We start from the raw sequence: 26,280 nt of genomic DNA, 5'->3' as shown, positions 1-26,280 counted from the left end.
GGGGGGGTGGGGGTCGGCAATGTAGGGGTGGGGGTCTGCACTGTAGGGGTGTCTGTACTGTGGGGGGGTGGGGGTCTGCACTGTAGGGGTGTCTGTACTGTGGGGGGGTCTGTACTGTAGGGGTCTGTACTGTGGGGGGTGTCTGTGGGGGGCTGTGTAATGTAATGAGGTCCAGATGTGCAGGGTACGGTGTAATGTAAAGGGGTCCAGAGTACTGTGTAATGTAAAGGGGTCAGGTGGTGTAGGGTGCAGTGTAATGTAAAAGGGTCCATATGTGTAGGCTGCTGTGTAATGTAAAGAGGTCCTTAGGTGCAAGGTGCAGTGTAATGTAAAGGGGTCCAGAGGTGCAAGGTTCTGTGTAATGTAAAGGGGTCCAGAGGTGCAAGGTGCTGTGTAATGTAAAGGGGTCCAGTGGTGCAAGGTGCTGTGTAATGTAAAGGGGTCCAGAGGTGCAAGGTGCAGTGTAATGTAAAGGGGTCCAGAGGTGCAAGGTGCTGTGTAATGTAAAGGGGTCCAGAGGTGCAAGGTGCTGTGTAATGTAAAGGGGTCCAGTGGTGCAAGGTGCTGTGTAAAGTAAAGGGGTCCAGAGGTGCAAGGTGCTGTGTAATGTAAAGGGGTCCAGAGGTGCAGGGTGTTGTGTAATGTAAAGGGGTCCAGAAGTGCAGGGTGCTGTGTAATGTAAAGGGGTCCAGAGGTGCAGTTGTGGGGAGGGGTACACAGTAGTGACAAAGAGATATTGAAGGATACAGAGGTATGCAGGGGGCACAGTGGGGTGTTTTTACATTTTAAGGTGGGGGGTGCCAGATATAGGATCCGCCCCGGGGGGGCCAAATGCTCTAGGTACACCCCTGTAGAGCAGCCGCTGACTCGAGCAGCCTCTGTCAGGGGCTGCAGACCAGAGTCAATGACAGAGCGAGAGCTGCGCTCTGTGTTCCTCCCACCCTCACTCCTGCCTGGCAGACCTGTGTAGCACACAGCCGAGTGAAGTTTTCTGGCTGTGTGCTGAATCTGATAGGCGGAGACTGTGTTGCACGTCCTCCGTGTGATCAGGTAAAAAAGAACACGGTCCAGAAAAGGGGAAGGGGATTCTTATGTGCAGACTGCAGAGAATTGCTGGTACAGAGGTGGACATGCGGGGGGCAGGGGGGGGTACAGAAGTGAGAGGTGGACATGGGGGGGTACAGAAGTGAGAGGTGGACATGGGGGGTACAGAGGTGGACATGGGGGGTACAGAGGTGAACAGAGGTGGACGGGGGAGAACAGAGGTGGAGGGGGTACAGAGGTGAACACAGAGGTGGACATGGGGGGGTACAGAGGTGAACACAGAGGTGGACATGGGGGGGTACAGAGGTGGACACAGAGGTGGATGGGGGGTACAGAGGTGGACATGAGGGGGTACAGAGGTGGACATGGGGGGGTACAGAGATGAACCCAGAGGTGGACATGGGGATGTACAAAGGTGGACATGGGGGGGTAGAGAGGTGGACATAGGGGGTACAGAGGTGGACGTGGAGGGGGTACAGAGATGGACATGGGGGGTACAGAGGTGGAGGGGGTACAGAGGTGGATATGGGGGGTACAGAGGTGAACACAGAGGTGGACATGGGGGGGTGCAGAGGTGAACACAGAGGTGGATGGGGGACCGAGTACCCCGAGGCCAGCCAGCCAGCACCCTGAGACCAGCCAGGCCACCACCGAGTACCCTGAGGTGTGTGTGATTATTCTGTTAGTTTGACAAGTTAACTTATTTTGTTTTTGTAAACTGGCACTTTACAATAAATGTTGCACTGTATTTTCTGTGAAATATATATGCATATGAGCGTATAATTTTTTATTGTTTTGTTGGTGGGGGAGTGGATCTTGGTTTACATCTACAGTTTTTCTTTCTTTTGCATTCATTTATCCATATTATTATATGTTAACTGAAGGCATGGGAGACTAATAAGGATTGACAAAGGTGATATATCGCTCAGTTTACTTGAAAATTTTACCCTCAAGAACTGCTGTTTGAGGGTGTTTGTGTTACAGTATATTCAATGGAGTCATAATTTGAAGAGTATCTCCACTTTTGTTGAGGAAAAAAAAAACATTCCCCTCTGTTTGATCTATGTACATTGCAGGGGTTTTAACAAACTTTGTTGCTGATTCCTACCTTTTGTTATTCTGAAGAAATAACTGTTTGTTTGTCTGTGTCCATGTGCATCTGTATGGGAGTGGTTTTATAATTATGAAATAACTGATGCACCTGCAGGGCTCTAATGAGGAAATTCGCAAGGTCAGCATCCCTTTAGATGTGGTTTCCCCTTGAGAGTGTGTCATTTTTTATGCAAGGGATGCCAAAAATCCAATCTTAGTGCAGATTTATGGGAAAATCAGTGAGCCAATCACACAAGCAGGAAATAATATTGTACATGTATGCAAAAATGGTACAACAACTCCAGGATGCATACCACTGTGACATATTTGAGCAGGATGCCATTCTGGAATCTCACGTTAGAGATCTGGAGGAGCAAACACTAAGCAGAAAAGACAACCTTGAATGGGGTCCTCTGCTCACTGAGAAGGTGATCAGTGGGATTGATGTGGAGGGTGGAGGGGTAAGTCAGGATTATCAGGTAGGAAGATGGGTTAATGTAGCTAGGGGGAAGTAGCGGCTCACGGAAAAGGAAGGACAGTCCTGTGTTTGAGCACCAAAACAAATTTGCCAAGTTGGGTGAAGATGTTGGGGAGGCAAACATAGAGGTGGCAGCACTAGATGTCACTGCTACCCCTAACAGCTGGGAGAGCAGCCCATCTAATAGGGGTGGTGAGGGTAGTGCAGGTAGGCCTAGACAGTTGGTGGTAATAGGAGATTCTATAATAAGAAGGACTGATAGAATAAATAGAATAATTTGTCGACAGGATCGCCTTAACCAAATGCTTTGCTGTCTCCCTGTTGCTAGGGTATGGCACACGGTTTACCAGGTTGATAAATTACTGGGAGAGGCTGGGCATGACCCAATTGTCTTGGTCCATGTTGAAACCAATGACAGAATACATGGAAGGTGGAGGTTTCTTAAGAATCAATGAAAAAGAACTATGAAAAAAGTAAAAACAAGCATGAATCCAATATACTGCTATAATAGCATCAGCTATTGTAATGAAAAGGTAATGGTTACCGTTTCGTCATTGTATTAAACGGGATACCTCCAGAGCAATAGAAGAACATGAATGAAAAAAGAGAGAGAGGGTGGGCCTAGTAACGCCCCCTGAAAAGCCCTTTTGGAGAATCAACCACGGTCTGCCATAATAAATTGTAAACTTTATTGTTATATTAAAAGATGTGTTAAAATTCCACTCAAGGTAGAATAGTACATATAGGGAATATTACCCAATCAAACCCATCAATAAAAAACATACATACAAAACAGTGAAAGTTACAACGTTGTCACACTAAAGGCGCCAGACCTAAGGGCCCCACACATACAATTTTACATATATGTCCAGCTAAAGAAGACTGATGCCTGTACACACGATCAGGATTCCTGGCGGTAAAAAGTCATTCAGGAATCCCGGGGTGAAAAACGAGAACCTGCTCGGTCACTTTCCCCCTGTACACATCATAAGTTTTCTCGTCAGGAAAACTGCCATGAGAGCTTTGGCTGGGAATCCCGGCCGTGTGTATGCTCCACCGCAGTGTTTCCCATAGGAAAAACTACCAGGAAAAAGACCGCCGGAAATCGCTTCAGGAAAAAAAGAGAACATGTTCTAATTTTTTCTACCGCGATTCCCGACGGTTTACTGTCGGGAAAACTGCCATGGAGCATACACACGGCCAGTATTCCCAGACAAAAGCTGTCATGGCAGTTTTCCCAACGGGAAAACTGGTTGTGTGTACGAGTGATGCTGCTATGTATCAATTGTGTTGATATTTGCCTGGAGATTGGATACTAGAAATTGGGCTCAGTCTCATGAGAGATATTGGTTAAAGTGTCAATAAAGGACTATTAACATAATGGTAGGCCCATAAGTATACTCCATGATGATGTATTGATTAATAGTTATAGACCATTTCTGAAGCGCAGCCGATACAGGTGTTGCTATAGAAGTCTATAAAAATTCATTATGGAGGGTGCATGCTAGGTTGACCTTGTTACAGCGCAAGACCTATATAAATCACCCTCTGTTTCCTCCCAGAGATAGCTGATGTTGCAGAAACATACACAGTATATGGGCTTGCCCCGTCTGTTCAATGAATTTGCGGTGTGGAGAAGGAGGTCTCCGTTACCTCTGTACGCTTTCACAATGCTTTCTTCCTCCCACAGTGATGACGATACAGATGTGGGGAACAAATTGCAATGTCCCACTGTGTAGCGCAGTCAGTAGTTCCTCTGCTGAGTGTGGAGGTGGTTTGTTTCAGCTGTTTGATTTGTTCAGGTACGGTGGCTCCAAGGTCTCAAAAGTCCTCACATAGCAGACTAATCCAGATCAGTCAACAGATGATAACAGTGCCAAGTTGTAACGCACATAGAGCATAATGCAGCATGGGGGTGGTCTAGTGTCCCTTCCGTCTATGCATTTCGTGCATCTAACCGTGCACTTTTTCAAGACACCTTTTCATAAAACAATAAAGTTTACAATTTATTATGGCAGACCGTGGTTGATTCTCCAAAAGGGCTTTTCATGGGGTGTTACTAGGCCCCACCCTCTCTCTCTTTTCATTCAATTTAAAGAACTAGGCTGCAAGTTGAAAGGAAGGACCTCCAAAGTGATATTCTCTGAAATATTGCCTGTGCTATGTGCAACACAGGAAAGAGAGGGGTAGATTAGAGAAGTGAATGCATGGCTAAAGGCCAGGTGTAAGAAGGAAGGATTTGGGCTTCTAGAGCAATGGGCTGACTTTTCATTGTGGTACAACCTATATGCTAAAGATGGTTTGCACCAGTGGCAGCCCATCCATTAGGGGTGCCAGGGGCCCCTATATGCAGTGGATAGATTTGTGCATAGTATGAATCTATCCACGGCCACCCCTATTCATGTGTCTGGCCCCTTTCATGGCACCGGGCACATAAATTACAGCGGCCAGGTTTTTTTTTTAAAAGAGACGTATAGGTTTTATTTTTTGCTAGGGGGGGGGGGGGCAAGAGGCAGTTGTGCTGTTTAATTGGGCAACTGTGTGGCAAATGAGGTTTACTGTTAATAAATGTAGTTATGCACTTGGGGGCTAGGAATATGCATGCATCATACATACTAGGGGGACTACAGCTGGGGGAATCAATGGTGGAGAAGGGTGTTCTGGTAGATCATAAGCTTAATAATGGCACGCAATGCCAAGCTGCGCTCTCCCAAGCATGCAAAAACTTTTTTTGTATTAAAGAGAGTCATGGACTGCAGAGAGAGAGAGACATCATTTTGCCCTTGTACAAATCACTAGTAAGACCTCATCTGGTATATGCAGTTCAGTTTTGGGCTTCAGTTCACAAAAAGAGTATCGGGGGAACTGGAGAAAGTGCAGAGAAGGGCAACCAAACTCAGCTCAGCTATGAGGAATGAATAGCTGAACTGAATTTATTTATTTTCTCTTGAGAGGAGCAGATTAAGGGGGAATATGATCACCATATATAAATACATAAGTGGTCCATATAGCAAACTTGTAGTTATTCACTTTAAGGACATCACAGTGGACAAAGGGGCACTCTTTATGTCTGGAGGAAAAGAGATTTCATCTCCAAATTCAGAAAGTCTTCTTCACAGTTAGGCCCCTTTCACACGGGGCGGATCAGTAATGATCCGCCTCCGTATGTCCATAAGCTTAGCGGGGATCGCTCCGTTGATCCCCGCTGAGCCAGCGCATGACAGGGCGGTCTCCGCACACTGTGCAGGGACCGCCCTGTCTTTTCTCTGCTCTCCCCTATGTACCTTTACAACCCCTTTAATGAGAACTTTTTATAAATGAGTTTAAAGTATATTGTATGTCCTGAAAGGCCTTAGCAGAATAGTACTAGCATTAACTGTCCTGACAGGTTGCTCTGACAGCTTTGTCACTGATTCATGGTGAATTTTATGTCTTAGCTTTTCTCGCACAGTGTAGAGCTCTCACATTGAATAGCTGCATTGAAGTAAACTGAAGCCACAGAGCTATGGGTATATAAATTTATATGCCTGCTGGCTTAGTCAACCTTACAGCAGCTTCAATGCACCACATGACTATATCCCCGTAATGAGATTTTCACTAGTGTCAGCTTATCAGTAGCTCCTTCTAGGGGCTTCCCAGTAAACCGTCAGCATAAAGCACCATTTCGATGTAGTAATAGTATAAACTAACATTGGTAAAGACAAGCCTTACATGTTTCCAACATGCAGTAAAGGATATCATTGATACAATTTTTTTTGTCATCTACTAGGACTCACGGGTCCTTTTCCATCCTTGATTCCCCCAGAGTTTCCCCCCCACTAGTGAGTAGATTGCATTTATATTTTTGGCACCAAAATGCATTATCTTCCATTTTTCAACATTAAACCTTATTTGCCATGTAGTTGCCCACCTTAATATTTTGTTTAGGTCTGCTTGCAAGGCTTCCACATCCTGAGTAGACGTTATTGCCCTCATTAGCTTTGTATCACCACAAATACTGAGACTGAGCTATTTATCCCATCTTCTAGATCGTTTATAACTAAATTAAACAGGATTGTTTAATCCATATGGTCCATACCTACATACTGTACCTTAGTTTGTACAGTAACCATTTGTGGGGAACTGTATCGAATGTCTTTGCAAAATCCAGATACACCACATCTACAGGCCTTCCTTTATCTAGATGGCAGCTCACTCATAGAAGGTTAATAGATTGGTCTGGCAAGAAAGAATTTTTCATGAATACATGCTGATTACTGCTAATGATACAGTTTTTATTACTAATATCTTGTATATAGTCCCTTATCCTCCCCTCCAATAGCTTGCAGACTATTGATGTTAGGCTGAGTGGCTTCTCCTTTTTTAAATATTAGTGTCACGTTGGCTTTTCTCCAATCAGCTGGTACCATTCCAGTTGGTAAACTGTCCACAAAAATTAGGAACAATCGTCTGGCTATAACCTGACTAAGTCCCTTTAGGACCCTCAGGTGTAAACCATCTGGTCCCAGGGACTTATTTATGTTAAGTTTTTCAAGTCTATTTCTGATTCAGTCATCTGATAGCCATGAGGATGCTTTCTGTGATATTTTTATTACAATTAATATTACAATCTTGGTTACTGTATCCCCACGTTTTATTTTGTGAAGACTGAGGCCTTGTACACACGGTCGGTCCAAACCGATGAAAACGGCCTTAAGTCCAGTTTCATCGGTCAAATCCGACCTTGTGTACGGCCCATCGGTCCGTTGTCCTTCGGTCCAAAATTTTAAAACATGCTTTAAAATCGAACCGATGGACCGCTGCCTGATCGGTCCAAACCGATGGTTAGTACAGAAAGCATCGGTTCAAAACCCACGCATGCTCAGAATCAAGTCGACGCTTGGAAGCATTGAACTTCGTTTTATTCAGCACGTCGTGTGTTTGACGTCACCACGTTCTGACCCGATCGGTTTTTGGAACGATGGTGTGTACGCACATCAGACCATCAGGCCACTTCAGCGGTGAACTGAAGGAAATGGCCCATCGGACCATTCTCATCGGTTTGGAACGACCGACCGTGTGTACGCGGCCTGAGAAGAGTATATTCAAAACCTTTGCCATCTCTCTGTCTTTTGTAACCAAATTCCCTATATCATCCTTTATGATGGGGTCAATATGTTCTTGCCTCCCTTTCTTACTATTTATATACTTTATTCATTTATTTATTTATTTTTACTCTCCATCGCTATGTGCCTTTCATGTTCTATCTTAGCCTCCCTGATTGCACTTTTACATGTCTTATTGCATTCTTTATAATGATGGAATGCTGACAATGACCCCCTCAGCCTTGTATTTTTTTAAGGCCTTTTTTTGCTATTATATGCATCTTTACGTTGGAGTTTACCCACTCAGGATTTGTTTTAGCTCTTTTAAACGTATTTCCCTTTAGAATGCACTGGCCAATACCTTTATTTAATATGCTCTTAAAGCACTCCCATTTTCCCTCCGTGTTCTTTGTTCCTATGATATTATCCTATTTAATATTGTCATGCAAACAGCGCAGTTTAGGGAAGTTGGCTCTTTTGAATTTCAGTGTCTTTGTATTACCCTTGTGTTTCCTATTTTTCATTTATAGTAAAACTAATTGGCCTGTGGTCGCTGTTTCCTAAGTTGCCCCGTATGTCTACATCTGCGATCAGGTCTGTATTGTTAGTAATCAGTACGTCTAGTAATGCATTTTCTATTGATGATGCATTCACCATCTGACCCATAAAATTGTCCTGCAAGACATTTATGAAATGGCGAGCCTTAGGCGAATGTGCGAACCGCCCTGTCTATGTCTGGATAAATAAAATCCCCCATTATAATGACATTTCCCATCCTTGCTGCAATTCCAAACTATGCTTTAGGCCTACCTCTGGTTAGGGGCCTAAAGCATATTCCCAGTATTACTTTCCCCTTAGTCTCCACCCTTTGAAGCTCTATCCATAAGGATTCAACCTCCTCCTTAGCTCCATTAGTGATATCGTCCCTCACATTCACTTTTACATCATTCTTGATATACAGGCATACTCCTCCCCCTTTTTTTATCCTCCCTATGTCTGCGATAAACGGAATACCCCTGAATGGTTGCCAGCCAATCATGAGAGCTGTCAAACCAAGTCTCTGAAATTCCCACAAAATCAAAATCCTCCTTGTACATTAGCAGGTCCATTTCTCCCATCTTGTTAGCCAGACTTCTAGCATTGGTGTACAAGCCTCATAATTTTGTCTGGTCGCATACTATTTTCTTGTTAGTTGTTATGAGGCTGCAATTTGGTTTTGTTAACTTACTTACCTTGGGTTTTGGCATTCTAGTCACCCTACCTCTAATGCCCCCAATATTACCCGCTGAACCTTGTTCCACACTGGCTACATTTGGACCCGCCCCCCATCGCCTAGTTTAAAAGCCCCTCTAACTTTTCGGCCATATTCTCTCCCAGCCGAGCTGCACCCTCCCCATTCAGGTGCAGACCGTGCCTGCTAAAGAGCTGGTAACTAACTGAGAAGTTGGCCCAATTCTCCAGGAACCCAAACCCCTCCTTTCTACACCGGCTCCTCAGCCACTTGTTAATTTCCCTAATTTCCTGCTGCCTCTCTGACGTGGGTCAAGGTCCTGGTAGTAATTCTGAGAATACTACCTTGGAGATCCTACTTCTCAATTTAGCACCTAAGGCTTTGTGACTCCAGTGAATCATGGTGAGGGCTTGTAAGTATGTTTATTCAGGATAAATGATTATCAAGGGTAAAGGGCATATGGAAAATAATATTTATTGGCATTAGTGAAGTTCCTTTTTAAAGTTTACAATGCTTAGGCTGAAAACAGAGATTTTTTTTTAGGTACATTAGCAAATACAAGTAAATCTACACCATGGCACTGCCACATGCCAAGCTAGTGTCACCTCTGCAAAGTGTAATCAGGGCTCATTCAGATGAGTGCTGACACCTATCCTGCATGCTGAGCTGCTGTTTTCTGCATCTACATCCAGCTTGGAGCTGCACATAGGCATCAGCTACACGGACACAGCCACATGTCAAAATTTGACATACATGCAGGAGTTTGGTACATAGACCCAAACGCAGACAGTGTGCATTCTGACCCATGCACCCGTGCCTGCAGACCTTCACAACTGCAGCCCAGGGTTGTGGGGAAGAGGTGCTTGTCCTCATCAACATGGGGACAAGGTGCTTTTGGGTGGGGGGCAGAGCCCCCCTGCTCCAAAGCATTCCCCATGTTGAGGGTATGTGGCCTGGTATGGTTCATGAGGGGGGGTACTTGCTCAGATAAGGGAGTGTTATGGATTTTAGGGGGTTTCACGCTGTTTTTTATTTTGGTGTGGGGTTTCCCTTAAAATCCATACCAGACCTAATGGATTTGGGGAAGGACCCATGCGGTTTTTTCAATACATTTTGCATTGCTAACATTGCCTCTGAGAACAAGTCGCACGTCACAAGTCGTATCAGTTAAGATGCTGATCCAACTTGGAAGCGACTTCCATTCAATTCTATGGGCTGAAATCGCACACCCAAGTCGGATCAAAATAGTGCAGAAACCTTTTCAAAAGTCGCACCGACACAAGTTAAGACGGCTCTCATAGGGAACCATTGATTTTGACATGTCACACAACTTATGCTCTCGAAGTCAGAGCGCATGTCAGACCAGTGTGAACTGACCGTTAACATTGACCTGCATAAAGGAATAAAACCAAAAAAAAAAGAATTAAATGAACCTGATCTAAAATATCTGTATAGACATGCCCTTAAAAAAAGCACTCCTATCACAAAAAAACTCAAAAATGGTACAGTATGGAGATAAAACAAAGTCCCAATGGTTTTGCTAATTGCAATGGGCGGTATATAAAGATGGGAATGATTATTATAATATTCCATTAGTTCATGAGGTTTTCTAGTAATTCATTTAGCTGCTTTTGCTTCTCTGTTTCAGCTTTATAATCAATCACTCTGAGTGATTAGCCAGTCTTGGTGATTTATTTAGTCATTCTATGCAGGCAGCAGACTGAGAAGGTGATATTGAGTACATTTTCACCAAGCTACTTATACTGTGATTATAAATCTGAGAATTTGTGTTCTCTTCTAGCTGAGGGTTAGGTGACATTGAGAGGTGTAATATTATATTGAGTGTGTATTCTCAGGGCAATGGGATTACTCATAGTGCATCTTCCCAAATCATTGTCCTTGCTTTAGAGTAACCGGTTAACCCTGAATTAACAATCACATGTTAATGGTTTGATGCTAGAAATTATTTCTCCCAGCAAAATATTTTATTTTTTATGTATTTATATAGAAAATTATTGGCTGTGATGAGTGGTGTCATTCTCTATGCCTGTATTGGGCTCAGTTCAGTTCACACGAGCCCGACTCCAAAGTCGCACGACTTTCAGTGTAACTTTGGAATACGACTTTGATGTGACATTTTACACTCCGTGGCATTGAAGTCCGACCAAAGGAGTGCAGGAACCTTTTCTAAAGTCGGACAGACTTATCTAGTATGAGTTAAGAGGGCTCTCATAGGAAAACATTGAATTTCAATGTCATCCGACTTGAAGTCTCACAAGTTGGATCCTATGTCGCATCAGTGTGAACCGAGCCTTAAGTGAAATTGGGGGTTGTGCCTTGGGCTTCAAGGTAAGAGAGAGAATATTGCAAGCTCAATACTTGACACTTGTTGGTAGAGCTAATAGCAACTGAAAGTGAGGGAGCTTTTTTTTTTTTTACAAAAAATAGACACAATTGATAAAGTATAACTAAAGGCAAAACTTTTTTTTTTTTAAAGTGGAGAGGGATTACAACAGGATTTTGCCCAGGAGAGCCATTCTGACGCAGTATATCTGCGTGAGGCGGTCGGGAACCGGTTAAAGCGGAGGTTCACCCTAAACAAATGTTTTAATATTACATTGAGCTCACTTCAGAGATTGACCGAATGCTGATCTTTTTTTTTTTTTTGTACATATCGTAGAATCACTATTTTCCCCCCGGCTTCTGGGTGGTGAATCCTGCGGCACTGGGCTTTCCTATCTAGCAGGCAAGTGATTGACGTGATGGTAAATCCTGCGGGACTGGGCATTCCTATCCAGCAGGCAAATGATTGACGTGATGACGAAAACTACCCCCGTCGCATACGGAGCGTCACAAGTTGCCGAAAGAAGCCAACGGGCAAATCGGCGCTATACGGCGCCTGCGCACCGACGTTCGGCTTCTTTCGGCAACTCATGACGCTCCGTATGCAACGGGGGTAGTGTTCGTCATCACGTCAATCACTTGCCTGCTGGATAGGAGCGCCCAGTCCTGCCGGATTCACCACCCGGAAGCCGGGGGGAAATAGCGATTCTACGGTATGTACGACAAAATAAAAAAGATCAGCATACGGTCAATCTCTGAAGTGAGCTCAATGTAATGTTAAAACATTTTTTAGGGTGAACCCCCGCTTTAAGGAGATTCACCCTCTCTATTTGTCCTGTTTACCATTATCATTGAAAGTAAAAATAAAACCCAAAATTTAGGGTAGGCCGTCAGAAAAGTAATAGGGGGGAAATCCTACAATGGGGATACTAGTCCTAATAACCTGGGGGCCCCCAAGGATTTTTTTTATTTGCAGGGATTTTCTATAACTTCCTGTTTGGCTGTGGGACAGAAAGTGAAGGTAAATCTTCACAATGGGACACAGATAGCAAAAAAAAATTAAAATTGGCAGCGTTTGTAACCCTCCCTTGCTCTATCCAAAATGAAAATAAAGTTTTGCCCATAGTTCTACTTTAAAAATATTCTGTCAACTTACCCATACAGGGGCCCTCCTGACCCAGTGATACTCTCTGTGCCAGTGTTTCTTCGCTGCCCTTTCCTCCGACACCTGCGGATGTTGTGTATTTTTAGTGCTGTGACATAAGCATGTGGAAGCTGTGACCTCGTTCCCTTTGTTATGTCTAGCAATTAGCTCCAAGACCCAAGCACTGTCACATGGGAGAAGATGACCTGCTTCCTCATACTTGGAAGCAACGGGTGTTGTTACCAGCTGTGATGGAGGAAAGAACAGGGGGGAAGCACTTGTAACAAGCTCCAAAGGCAGATATAAAAGACACAGGTTTGTATTCATTAAAACATCCTTAAATGTGTTTTTAAATGCAACCAGTGTAGAATCTAGCTTGATACCAACCTCTTGCAGTCAACTATTCAACAGCAAAGCTCATTATGGGAGAGGGTGAAGCAGCAAAAGTTTCCAATCAGTTGTGATAAATTGCAAGAAGCATGCTATTAGAATGAGAGAGCAGAGAGATGATCTCCTCAGTGTTCTGCTTCTCATTTTACTGTCCAGTCACAGGCTGGGGTTGTAAAGAAGACCTGTAAGTGTTTATGTACAGTGGCAGATATAAATCAGAGTTGTGCAGTGTTGCAGAGTTGTGTATATTTCATAACAGGATGGACAGAAATCCAAATCCTTTTGAAGTAAAACATCGGTCACATAAAGATTTCGGGGCAGATCCACAAAAGAATTACGCTGGCGTATCTCTTGAATTTTTCGGCGGCCGCTAGGTGGCGTTTCCGTCGAATTCCGCGTCGAGTATGCAAATTAGCTAGTTACGGCGATCCACAAACGTATGTCCGGCCGGCGCATTTTTTTTACGTTGTTTGCGTTCGGCTTTTTCCAGTGTATAGTTAAACCTGCTATATGGTGGCGTACTCAATGTTAAGTATGGCCGTCGTTCCCGCCTCGCATTTTTTACGTCGTTTGCGTAAGTCGTTCGCGGATAGGGATTTGCGTAGAATGACGTCACCGTCGTGAGCATTGGCTTGTTCCGGGTTAATTTGGAGAATGCGCACTGGGATACCCCCACGGACGGCGTTTACGTCGGGTCACGACGTATTTACATAAAACACGCCCCCATCACAGAGATTTGAATGCCGCTCCATTACGCCGCCAAAGATACACTACGCCGCCGTAACTTATGGCGCAAATTCTTTAAGGATTCGAAAAAAAAAAAAAGTTACGTCGGCGTAGTGTATCTAAGGCCGAGTACTCACGGACCGTTTTCATCGGACATGTCTGCCCGGGGACTGCCCGGGAACTTCTGTTCGATGGCCGTACACACCATCGAACAGAGGTCCGCGCGTAAACAATACGCGGGGCGTGTCGGCGGTGTCGCCTGCCTTTAAAAGGCTTCCACGCATGCGTCGAAGTCATTTGACGCATGCGAGGGATGGCGGGCGGAAGGACATGTACAGTAGGTCTGTACAGACGACCTTACATGTCCGGGCGGACAGGTTTCCAGCGGATTGTTTTAAAGCAAGTCCAGGAAACAGTTGTCCGCTGGAAACCTGTTCGATCCGCCCGAAAATGGTCCGCTCGGGCCTACACACGGCCAAACATGTCTGCTGAAACTGGTCCGCGGACCAGTTTCAGCAGACATGTTTGATCGTGAGTACGGGGCCTTAAATACGCTGCGCCCGGCGGAGAGATGCGCCGCTGTACGTGGATCTGGCCCCCCATGTGTGTATAAGCTGTGTGCTTGGAGTTCAAATTTCACATAACTGTAGCTCTCATAAAACCTATTGGATGTTCTTTATTGCAAGATGATGTGGTCCATTGGTATTAGTATACATAATACATCACCCTGCTTCTGCCATTTCTACATTCTGGTTAAATTGTAACACATCCTGGATTGCTCCAAACACACTCAGACAACACACTTAAAAGCATTAAATAAAATCAAGCATAGAATAATTTAATGTATCTTTAAGAATACCAACTCTAACCTCACCCAATACAAGCTATGTACTTTGAGAATTGTCCCGTAGCCATTGGCTCAGATTACAGTTTTTATTTTACACATATATATGTATATTATATAGATAATTTGTTGGGATGGACCATATAACTGGAGATGATGCTTCCACTTCTTTTTTTGTTTATGTATCTTTGATGTATCGTTGTTGTTTTGAGGATATATACCTAACTTTGCTAAAAACTAATAAATGTATTGAACTTGAAGAATACCAACTCCAGAACACTCCTCCCTATGCATTATGTCACAGGTCATGTGACTTCATCAGAGAAAAGTCACATGACCCATAACAGAGCTGGTATTTTTCACAGATACATTACCTGATGCTATGCTTGATTTTATTTGCTTGTAAGTGCTAGTTTTTTTGTTCTTTTCTACTACACAAAAGGCCTGGCGAAGTCTGGAGACCATAGATTACTGCATTACATCTAACATTAATCAGTATTTGACCCAAATTGGTTCTTGGGTCATATAGTGAAGATGAGTGTACTGTGAGTACAGTGGTGTAACATGCACACAGCTGGTGGTGTTTATTCAACATGTTCACATTTGGCACAAGTTTATATGCTTTGTGGAGGTTTCGTAATATATGGATGTTGAATATATACATATATATATATATATATATATATATATATATATATATATATATATATGTTGCAGGGACGTGCAGTCAGGGGAGGCAGGAGATTCAGAGCTTCGAGGGTCATAGCTCGGCGACCTGAGATCAGAGACCCCCAATAAGTCCTACCCCACTACTGGTAAAAAATTGGGGGTTTCTACAACCTGTGGTACCAGAGATACGGGGCTCCTTGCGCAGCCTATCAGAAGCTGCATACAAAGCGGACAGTTTAAATATAAGCTGACACACTGTAGCAGACTGAGAGGTTGAACTTATAGTGCCTCTTCTCAATTCTTGTCAGAGGCACTGAGCTCAATGGACAACTTGGAGTCTTGGACCAATGGTAAAGTACCATTAGCCCCAGCTGTCCAATAAAAATGCAGGCACGCCTCTCACTGCAGTGTCATAGAAGGGGCATGTGTCTAAAAGACAAATGCTCTCTTCCAGCCCAGCCCTCTTAACTAGAAGGAAATTACATGTGTTTATGGCCCGGATTCACGTAGCACTTACGACAGCGTATCTCGAGATACACCGCGTAAGTGTAAATGTGCGCCGTCGTATCTATGCGCCATACCCATAGACCTAGATACGCCTGAAAATAGGCTTCCTCCGACCAACGTAACTTTCCCACGCCGGTGTATCTTGGGCGCATATTTACGTTGGCCGCCTCATTGCAAATATGCAAATGAGTGAGATACCCCGATTCACGAACGTACTTGCGCCCGGCGCATTAATATACGTGGTTTACGTAAGTCGTACGTCCGGCGTAAAGTTAAGCCTCATAAAGCAGGTGTAAGTCATGTTAAGGTATCGACCAGTTGGACGTTGTTTACGTAGTAGTACGTGAATGGGGCTGGGCGTAGGTTACGTTCATGTCTTAGACATTGAGCCATCGTATGTTAGGGAGTATATTCAACGTGATTCTGATCATGCGCACGCATGCGCCATTCGTTCGGCCCATCATTTGCATGGGGTCATGCTTCATTTAAATGTATCACGCCCACTTCCACCTACTTTGAATTAGGCCGGCTTACGCCTACGAATTTGCGTTACGCCGGCGCAACGTTGGGAGCATTTCCTTTGTGAACACTGTGCTCGCTGCTCTGCGCAACTTTGGCGTAGCGTATATTCGATACGCTACGCCCGCCTAAAGATGCGCCGAGGTATGTGAATCCCGGCCTATGTGTATAAGATTTACCCGCGATCCCAGATTTTTCTCACACAGTTAAGAGGCAGAGAGAGAATCTGCTGCTGTTGAAAAGGTACCGTTATAATCAAGCTAAATGATATATTATTATGCTATATGTTATAAGATAATAATTTATTATTTATCTATTTACTGTGAAATTACTGGTTTAAAGTTATAACTTTAAACTTCAGTAATTTGTGCGTTAAGCCACCTGCTTGAGTACAGTTTTTGAAAATATAGTAAATTATCTTTAAAACAATATATAATAATTAATTGTATATTACTTATAGTAATTAACTCCTTGCCACCTAGGCCAATTCTGACACTTCTCTCCTATGTGTAATAATCATAATTTTTTTTGCTAGAAAATTACTCAGACCCCCCAAACATGATATATATTGTTTTAGCAGACACCCTAGGGGGGGACATTTCATGAATTAAAAAAAAAACATTAAAATAACACTAAGGAAAACCCTTTTTATTTTTGTATAATGTCAAAGATGATGTTACACCAAGTAAATAGATACCTAACATGTCAATCTTTAAAATTGCGCACATTCGTGGAATGGCGCCAAACTTCAGTACTTCAGTACTTAAAAATCTCCATAGGCAGCACTTAAATTTTTTTTACAGATTACGGGGCAGATCCACAAAGATCTGCTCCGGCGCAGCATATCAGAGATACGCTACACCACCGTAACTTACTTGTGTTATCTTCGAATCCTTAAAAATTTGGCGCCGTAAGTTACGGCGGCGTAGTCTATCTATGGCGGCGGAATCCAAATCGGCGATTAGGGGGCGTGTTTCATTTAAATGAAGCGCGTCCCCGCGCCAAATGAACTGCTCATGCACCATCCCTAAATTTCACGCCGTGCATTGCGCTAAATGACGTCGCTAGGACGTCATTTTTTTTAACATAGACGTGAATTACGTCCATCCCGATTCACGGACGGCTTACACAAAAAAAAAATTCTAATTAAACGCGGAAACGACGGCCATACTTAACATGGCAAGTCTAACTATACGCCGCAAAACACCAGCTTTAACTATACGCTGGAAAAAGCCGACTAGAGACGATGTAAAAGAATGCGACGGCCGCGCGTACGTTAGTGGATCGTTGGAAATAGCTAATTTGCATACCCCACGCGGAAAACGACGCAAACTCCACCCAGCGGACGCCGAAGTATTGCATCTAAGATCCGAAGGCGTGCGAAGCCATACGCCTGTCGGATCTAACCCAGATGCCGTCGTATCTTGGTTTGAGGATTCAAACTAAAGATACGACGCAGGAAATTTGAAAGTTCGCCGGCGTATCAGTAGATACGCCGGCGTACTCTCTCTGTGGATCTGCCCCTACATGTTTAGAGTTAGAGGAGATCTAGTACTCAAATTATTGCTCCAGCTCTAACGATCGCGGCGTATGTAACCTGTGTGTATCCGGTTCTGACACTAGCAAGTGCCTCACCAGCCACTGACCTCACTGCACGTCCCTGATATATTGGGGAACCTTTATCTACTACTAAGAACTTGGGGCCAAATTCCCCAAAAAGCTGCCTAACTTAACTTTCAGCAGTTAAGTTACACTGACTTAAAATTTCTACCTAAGTGCCTGATCCACAAAGCACTTACCTAGAAATTACACGCCGTGTAACTTAAGTGCCTCCGTCGCAAGGCGGTCCTCTTCTCCGGGGGGCGTTTAAAATTTAAATGAGGCGCGCTCCCGCGCCGGCCATACTGCGCATGCGTGTGACGTAATTTTCCCGACGTGCAGCGCGCAAACGTAATTGACGCCGGGCTTTGTGGATTGCGACGGGACACTAAAGTTGCGACGGGTGAAAAAAAATATACGCGCCGGGAAAACAAATAATTATAAAAAAAATGACAGCGTCGCTCGGCATGCATTCCTGAGAGGGAGAACTCCATGCCAATTTTCAAAGAAAAAACCGGCATGGGTTCCCCCCCCCAGGAGCATACCAGGCCCTTAGGTCTGGTATGGGTTGTAAGGAGCCCCCCCTACGCCGAAAATTCGACGTAGGGGGTCCCCCTACAATCCATACCAGACCTGTATCCAAAGCACGCTACCCAGCCGGTCAGGAAAGGGAGTGGGGACGAGCGAGCGCCCCCCCCCCCTCCTGAGCCGTGCCAGGCCGCATGCCCTCAACATGGGGGGGTTGGGTGCTCTGGGGCAGGGGGGCGCACTGCGGGCCCCCCCACCCCAGAGCACCCTGTCCCCATGTTGATGAGGACAGGACCTCTTCCCGACAACCCTTGCCGTTGGTTGTCGGGGTCTCCGCATCACCGTCCCATCATGCTCCGGCAGGTACCCACGTGGTGGGTGCCTACCCACGTGCACCCACCACGTGGGTACCTACCGGAGCATGATGGGACGGTGATGCCTATATAAATGGGATGCAAGGCGCGCTTCCATCATTGCAGTGACAAGAGGCGTTGAGTCAACATCGGAAGAGGGGAGAAGAACAGAAGAGAAGAAGATGACGTCACAGAAGACCGCTCTGGCTGCCTGTTAGTAATTGAGCTAACACACGAAGATAGCAGGCAGCCAGCACTGAAGGAGAAGGCACCGGACAGCTGCAGAAGAACCGGGGTTCGCCGAGTCAACAGCGGAGAGCGGCGAAGATAGAAGAAGACCCCCGGAGAGCGGAGAAGCCCCCCCCCCGGAGAGCGGAAGAAGAAGCCCCCCCTGGTATTAGAGCTAATAAAGAAGACAGGGGGGCCTCCGGAGCAGACTAATAAATTATTTTAAAAACCCTTGTGTTGTGTGTTTAATAACTTTAACTTTTTGCCTCCAGGTGAATGGGTAGGGGTACGATGTACCCCATATCCATTCACTTAGGGTGGGGGGCCGGTATCTGGGGGCCCCCTTATTTGAGGGGACTCCCAGATTCCGATAAGCCCCCGCCCGCAGACCCCGACAACCAACGGCAAGGGTTGTCGGGAAGAGGTCCTGTCCTCATCAACATGGGGACAGGGTGCTCTGGGGTGGGGGGGCCCGCAGTGCGCCCCCCTGCCCCAGAGCACCCAACCCCCCCATGTTGAGGGCATGCGGCCTGGCACGGCTCAGGAGGGGGGGGGCGCTCGCTCGTCCCCACTCCCTTTCCTGACCGGCCGGGTAGCGTGCTTTGGATACGGGTCTGGTATGGATTGTAGGGGGACCCCCTACGTCGAATTTTCGGCGTAGGGGGGGTCTCCTTACAACCCATACCAGACCTAAGGGCCTGGTATGCTCCTGGGGGGGGAACCCATGCCGGTTTTGAAATTAAAAATTGCCGTGGAGTTCTCCCTCAGGAATGCATACCAAATGCCGTCGCTTGAATGGGCCTTTACAAGGTGTGACTAATTTTCCACATTGTAAAACCAGCCCTAGTTTTGCGCAAGCAAATCGGAACTTACGCAGAAATCACAGTGCTGAAAAGCGTTGTGGATCTGCTTAAGTCCTCATTTGCATACTCAAAGCTGCATTTCAATGAGAAATGCCCCCAGCGGCGGATGCGGTACTGCATCCTAAGATCTGACCGTGTAAGTGTCTTACACATGTCAGATTTTCTGCCTAACTTTGGAAAAAGCCTTTTGAGGATCGTTTCCAAAGTTAGGCACAGACTGAACAGCAGTTCCGCCTGCGTATCTCTTTTGGGAATCAGGCCCTTGGGGCCAGATCCACAAATATCCTGCGTAACTTAAATCTTCCGATTTAAGTTACACCGCCGCAAAATTTCTACCTAAGTGCCCGATCCACAAAGCACTTACCTTGAAATTTGCGGCGGTGTAACTTAAATGTGTCCCGGGCAAGGCGTGCCGAATCTAATGGGGCGAGTCCCATTTAAATTAGGCGCGCTCCCGCGCCGGACGTACTGCGCATGCTCCATCGGGTAACTTACCCGACGTGCATTGCGCTAACGTGCATTGCGTTAATGTAAATGGCGTCCAGCGCCATTCACGGACGTCTTACGCAAACGACGTAGAGTTTAAAATTTCGACGCGGGAACGACGGCCATACTTAATAGGGCTTAGTCAAATAGGACTTAGCCCTATTTTTACATGGCGTAACTCGACGTAAACAACGTAGATTTAGCGCGACGGGCCCGTCGGAACGTTCGTGGATCGCCGTAAGTGTTCATTTGCATATTCTAGGCCGGACGCAATGGCCTCGCCACCTAGCGGCCGGCCTAGAATTGCATCCTTAAGATCGGACAGTGTAATTCAATTACACATGTCGGATCTTCTGCCTATCTATGGTAAACTGATTCTGTGGATCAGTTCCATAGATAGAAACAGGGATACGACGGCGTATCAGTAGATACGCCGGCGTATCCCTTTTGTGGATAACCCCCTGGGAGTTTGAATGGACTGAGCACATTTTTGGATTTTATGTTCATATTATTCATAACTCACATATTTATATGTACTTTCTGTATTGATGGTTATTTATTTATTGGTGTTATATGCAAGTTGTATGTAAAAAAGAGGCACTTCATTGTTATTTCTGCTTCATTATATTAAGCACTATTTAGGAGGCAGCACAGCTTCTTTCTCATTCTTTAATATTTCTTCAATACTTTTTTTATGTTCAGTTGTTTTCTGTCATTTATATAAAAATCAATTTTTTTCTCTAGCCTTATTCAGTGTCAATAATTTATTTTATTAATCTATATCTTAAAGTGATTGAATATAACATCAATTAAGACTAATTTGTTTTCTTTCAACTGATGCTTTGATTTGATTTTAAAACTAAACCAGAAATTATGTATTACATTTTTGTTGCTTGGAAAGCCTTGAATAGAAACCAATTGTTTTAAAAGCACTGCTCCCAGAAAGACCAATGTACTCTCTTGGTCTCTACCGGTTCTGTAAACAAAAACCAATACATTATTGTACAAGTTCCACTCAAGATGAAACTTAAAAAAAAACAATCTGTTCCACATCATTGGATTATATTTTATAGGATTGTGAGGTATTAGGCTAAATAAAAAAGCAAGGAAACCCAGCCAAACGTATCTCCAAGCTAAAACCAAACAAACCAAAGCAAAATATTAATCTCAATTTTCTCAATATCATCATAAGTGTAAGAGATTACAGAATGATATGGAATGGAGAACATTCGCCTTGCCTGCAGAAGCCTGAACCAGTGATCACTTCTACAGTACATTGTAATTCTGTTGCAGCCCTTGTCAGGGTCAGGGTCAGCACCAAAGAGCTGGACTGTGTGAGACACAGCCAAAAAATTAAGTGGAGCTAGCACGATAAAGAAAATTGTAATAAAATGATGTAAACTTTACTTTGCATGCATTCAAAATACATAATAAAACAGGAGACTATGAATCCTGTCCACCTCTGCCCTCATAATCTTTAACGCCAGACCACAGGGACAGGTTTAAGCTGTTACTGTTGATGAACAGTAGTTCCGCGTCCTCATAGGACATTTTAAGATTTCTGATTTCTCAGCTGTTACCCAACCACACTGGAACGCAGCCCTAGTTACAGTATCTGGCACTGTGCATGTGAGAGAGTAATTGGACAGAGCTACTCTGTCACGAGAATTCACCAATCCACTCAAGAAGCTATGGGCAGCTGCAGTTAAACTATTAGAGAATAGAAATACATAACCATCTCTTCTGACCTGGTATATCTGGCATGGGCAAGATATGTGGCTGAGACCTTCTTTCTCTCCACTTTCTCCTTTCTGGATATTTTCCCAACAACCCCAAAATCAGACATAGCGACATACATAATTGTACATGACAGTGTGATTCTATCAGCTGACAGTAGAGGGCAATGTATCCTTACAGAAAGCTTGTTTAAGCCCTCTGGTAGGTTTCTCAGCAAAAGTGGAGATAGTCTTTAAATCTGAAATCCATGCTATACAAATGTTCTATAAATACAAAAGTCATGTATATTCTTACCTAAATCTGTGTCTCCTTAGTGTTTCTTCCATATCTGTATAGTAAACCAGCATGAAACAACTTTGCCTCTGTGTAGAAGTTTCCTGTAATAACGCCCGGCCACTGCTGCTCTTTTTCCTGGTCTTTTCCATGTAGTTATGTGCAGGCAGCCTGTAGTGGGAGAACCTTCTGGGTCCCACTCACAGCTTTGCTGTCTGTACAGGCTATATGTAACACAGTGATATTACTGGTACATTTACAAGGTGATATCTAAGTTGGTGTCACAAAGCGTCAAGTCCCCCCTGTGTGTTCTTTGTATTCTAGGAAAATAATTTCTGTGGTCGATCTCTTGCAGAATAGAACAGCCCCAACCAGAACAGGCCCAAAAGTCTATAATGTACTGTTCATTGGTCACTGTGGACCAATAATAAAGGCTTAGTTGTGGTATTCACTTTAAAGCCCCTCCAATTAAAAATGACATTTAGACAGAAGTAATTTTTCCCTCCAGAGAGAGATATATACACCAAATGGTCTTTGCAAAACTTTTTAATATTAGTGTTAACTATTTATATTCCAATGGCTCATTTTAAAGCCACTTTAACCAAACCGCTGCAGCTATGGCAGGAAACGGTTAGCAGAACCTAAGGTACGCAGCGGAAAGTAATTAAACGGTTTCATCCATGACTGTAGCAGATAAGATAAGCATGTATTACAAAGGGTTGAAATATGTTCACTGCAGCTTGGGTATATAGAAGAAAATGACTCAGCCGCAGATCATTAATCATTTTATCAAGGCCACTTTCTGCATTATGCTGTGATTGTAGCCAAGAAGGAATCTACATTCATTGCACTTTTTGTATGCTAAAGGGTGACAGGAATAAACCTGGAGTGCAGAGTCAGTGATAGATGGTGTATCGTCTGGATGGAGAATAGATGGGCCACAAGAACAGCCAGGCTCAGCAGGTAACACTGACATGTCATCAAAGGACAAAGAATAATAAAAGAACAGACTACACATGAAAATAGAAACACAAAAAAGATTAAAAGTGGCAATGAGGTTGGCATACAAATACTGTAGGAGATGGCAGCTTCAAAATAGTGTTCTTTTTCATCAGAAAATAACCAATGACCACTGCTTTGTCTACTGATATACGATTGACTATATAGGCAGATCACCCACCAAGAACATCTGGTAGTATGTGACCCACGCAGCAGTTCTAACCAATGTATACAACTGTGGGATATGGCAGATAAGCAGTGAAGTGTCTATTTCCTTTTGTGCTGAATAATAACAAAGTATTTTCAACATTGACATGACAATGTTATCCTATATCATTTAGCAATGCTCCATATTGCTCAACAACCAATCCCTACATGGCTTCCAAATGATGCTTGAATTAATTACTAGCTTCACCTGTGAAAAAAATCTCAGCCTTTTATAAAGCATCCTTACCAAAATACACCTAGTTATAAAAAAAAAATATTATATTTTAATTTAGATTGTTTATTCTGAAGAGGGTTACAGGCCGACTCAGAAGTCCTGACAGTAGACTCCACTCCTATGGGACTAAAGGGAATTTCTAAGCTAATTAGGAATCATTTTTAACTGTTTCCTGGGACTACCCTGTGGTCTTCCAGGTCAGGTCCAGTGGAATTTTCCAGAAAGATGTCTCAAAAAGACCCACAAAAAGCTTCACTAGAAAATGGCTGCCAATGAAACAAAATGTCCTCATACATTCTTGTTTTTACACATAAGCACCAAAACTGGGAGGGCCAGATTCATGTAGATTTGCGGCGGGGTATCGTATCCCGTTTACGTTACGCCGCCGCAAGTTTCCAGCGTAAGTGCTTGATTCACAAAGCACTTGCATGTAAACTTTCGACGGCGTAGCGTAAAGCCGTCCGGCGCAAGCCGGCCTAATTCAAATGGGGCATGTACCATTTAAATAAGGCGCGTTCCCGCGCCGAACGTTCTGCGCATGCTCCATTTGGAAATTTCCCGCCATGCTTTGCGCGAAATTACGGCGCCCTGACGTGTTTTTTGAACGGCGACGTGCGTAACATACTTTCGTATTCCCGGACGTCTTACGCAAAAAAAAAAAATTAAAATTCGACCCGCGGGAACGACGGCCATACTTTAACATGGCAGGCTTAAGTTTGCGACGGGAAAAACTGACTAGCGACGACGTAAGAGAATGCGACGAATCGCGTACCTTCGTGGATCGCCATAAACAGCTAATTTGCATACCCGACGCTGGAAAAAGACGCGAACTCCACCCAGCGGCCGCCGGAGAATTACACCTACGATCCGAAGGCGTACGAAGCCGTACGCCTGTCAGATCTATGCCAAAAGCCGTCGTATCTTGGTTTGAGGATTCCAAATCAAGATACGACGCGGCAAATTTGAAAATACGCCGGCGTATCAGTAGATACGCCGGCGTATTTCTGCTGTGAATCTGGCCCAAAGTGTAAGTAAAACTAGAAGACAGGTACTAAATATGGATGTGGTTAAGTGAACTATTGGGGAATTGGAGAAAGTACAGAGAAGGACAACAAAACTGATAATAGGCAAGAAGGATCTCAGCTATGAGGAAATATTAGCAAAACTGAATTTATTCACTCTTGAGAACAGGCGATTAAGGGGGATAAGCTTACCATGTATAAATACATAATGGTCCATATAGTGAACTTGGTGTAGAGTTTTTTCACATCAAGGTCAAGGGAGTACTCCTTATGCCTGGAGGAAAAGAGATTTACCTCCACATATGGAAAGGTTTTTGCACAGTAAGGGCCCATTCACACCTACGTGTTTATTTTCATGCATTTATCGGCACATTTGTCATGTGACAGCATAGGGGAGCCAATTCACGTGTATAGGCTGCTCCTACACATGGCAGATGTAGCTCGTGTGGCTACTACTAGCACCGTTGCCGGAACACAAAGGTGTGAGTGTAGTCTATGAGCTGTGAAAATGTAGAATAGACTCCCTCAAGAACTAATTCTGGCCATCTTAGTAAATTTAGAGCTGATCGAATTGCTAATGGCACAAAATATAACTTTATATTAAAATGTATAGGTGATAATACCAGGGATTGTTGGTCAAGGAGGTATCCGATTGCCTTTGGGGGATGAGGAAGGAATATGTTTCCTTCCTGCTGGAGCAAATTGAACCATGCTTTCCTGTTTTTTTTGTTTGTTGGACTTTCTTTGGATCATTTGTGGGTTTAAGATTCTGTATATGGAGGTTTTCTGCTTATTGCAGTTTTTTTATTTATTTATTGTCTATTGTTCTAACAATAACCTACTGTATGTGGCCTAATGACAGCGGGCCAGGGTATCTACACTTGTATTAAAATGTTGACATTATATAAACTACATAACAAATTAATGTTTTGTTTTTTTCACTAGGATGGAGTTTCAGCATGGGATCAGCCTATCAGTTCCACAGCTGGAGGGTGTTTGTCATTGTGTGCGCCCTGCCTTGTGTATCTGCTGTAGTGTCCCTCACCTTTATGCCTGAAAGTCCACGCTTCCTATTGGAGGTGAGGATGGATAGTGCATGTTGGTATTTCTCTAAATATCCTATTAAATTATTATTATTTTTTAAAGGTATATGAGGTGAACGCTTAGCATCATTAAATGGTATTGGGCATTCAACACATTATGTTTGTATCAGATCACAGTAATGTACCCTGAAAAAGCAGTGCCTAGCTCATTATTAATGACACTATTACACCATGTGAAATGTGATGTAGTACAGTAAAATCCTAGGGATTGCAGATTTGTTTTGCCATTATGTTCTGGGACAAGTGTTTTGCCAGAATGCAATATTCTTAGTGAAATCTTCATTTCAGTATTGTTGTAAACCAATGGTCTCCAAGCTGCGTCTCGCAGGCCGGATGTGGCCCTTTGCTTGACTTTAACTGGCCCTTAGGGCACTATTCCTTCCACTGACACTAACAATCGAGCACTATTCCTCCCACCAACACACAGATGGGGCTCTATTCTTCCCACCAACACCATTGATGGGGCACTATTCCTCCCACCAACACATAGATTGGGATCTATTCTTCCCACCAACACCATTGATGGGGCACTATTCTTCCCACCAACACATAGATTGGGATCTATTCTTCCCACCA

General features: G+C 44.1%; 1 protein-coding gene across 1 annotated transcript in view; it reads left to right on the top strand.

Moving 5' to 3' along the window:
* The window catches only part of SV2C (synaptic vesicle glycoprotein 2C), a 250,179-nt gene that overhangs the window by 183,293 nt on the left and 40,606 nt on the right, over positions 1 to 26,280 (top strand). The window contains exon 5 of the mRNA XM_040341177.1: positions 25,547 to 25,680. Coding sequence (XP_040197111.1) covers positions 25,547 to 25,680 — 134 coding nt within the window. The remainder of the gene's footprint in view (positions 1 to 25,546; positions 25,681 to 26,280) is intronic.

The sequence above is a fragment of the Rana temporaria genome, chromosome 1 (assembly GCF_905171775.1).
Source record: "Rana temporaria chromosome 1, aRanTem1.1, whole genome shotgun sequence".
In the NCBI taxonomy this organism is placed as follows: Eukaryota; Metazoa; Chordata; class Amphibia; order Anura; family Ranidae; genus Rana; species Rana temporaria.
Note: the sequence above shows the minus strand (reverse complement) of the source record. Positions and strands in the feature narration are given on the sequence as shown.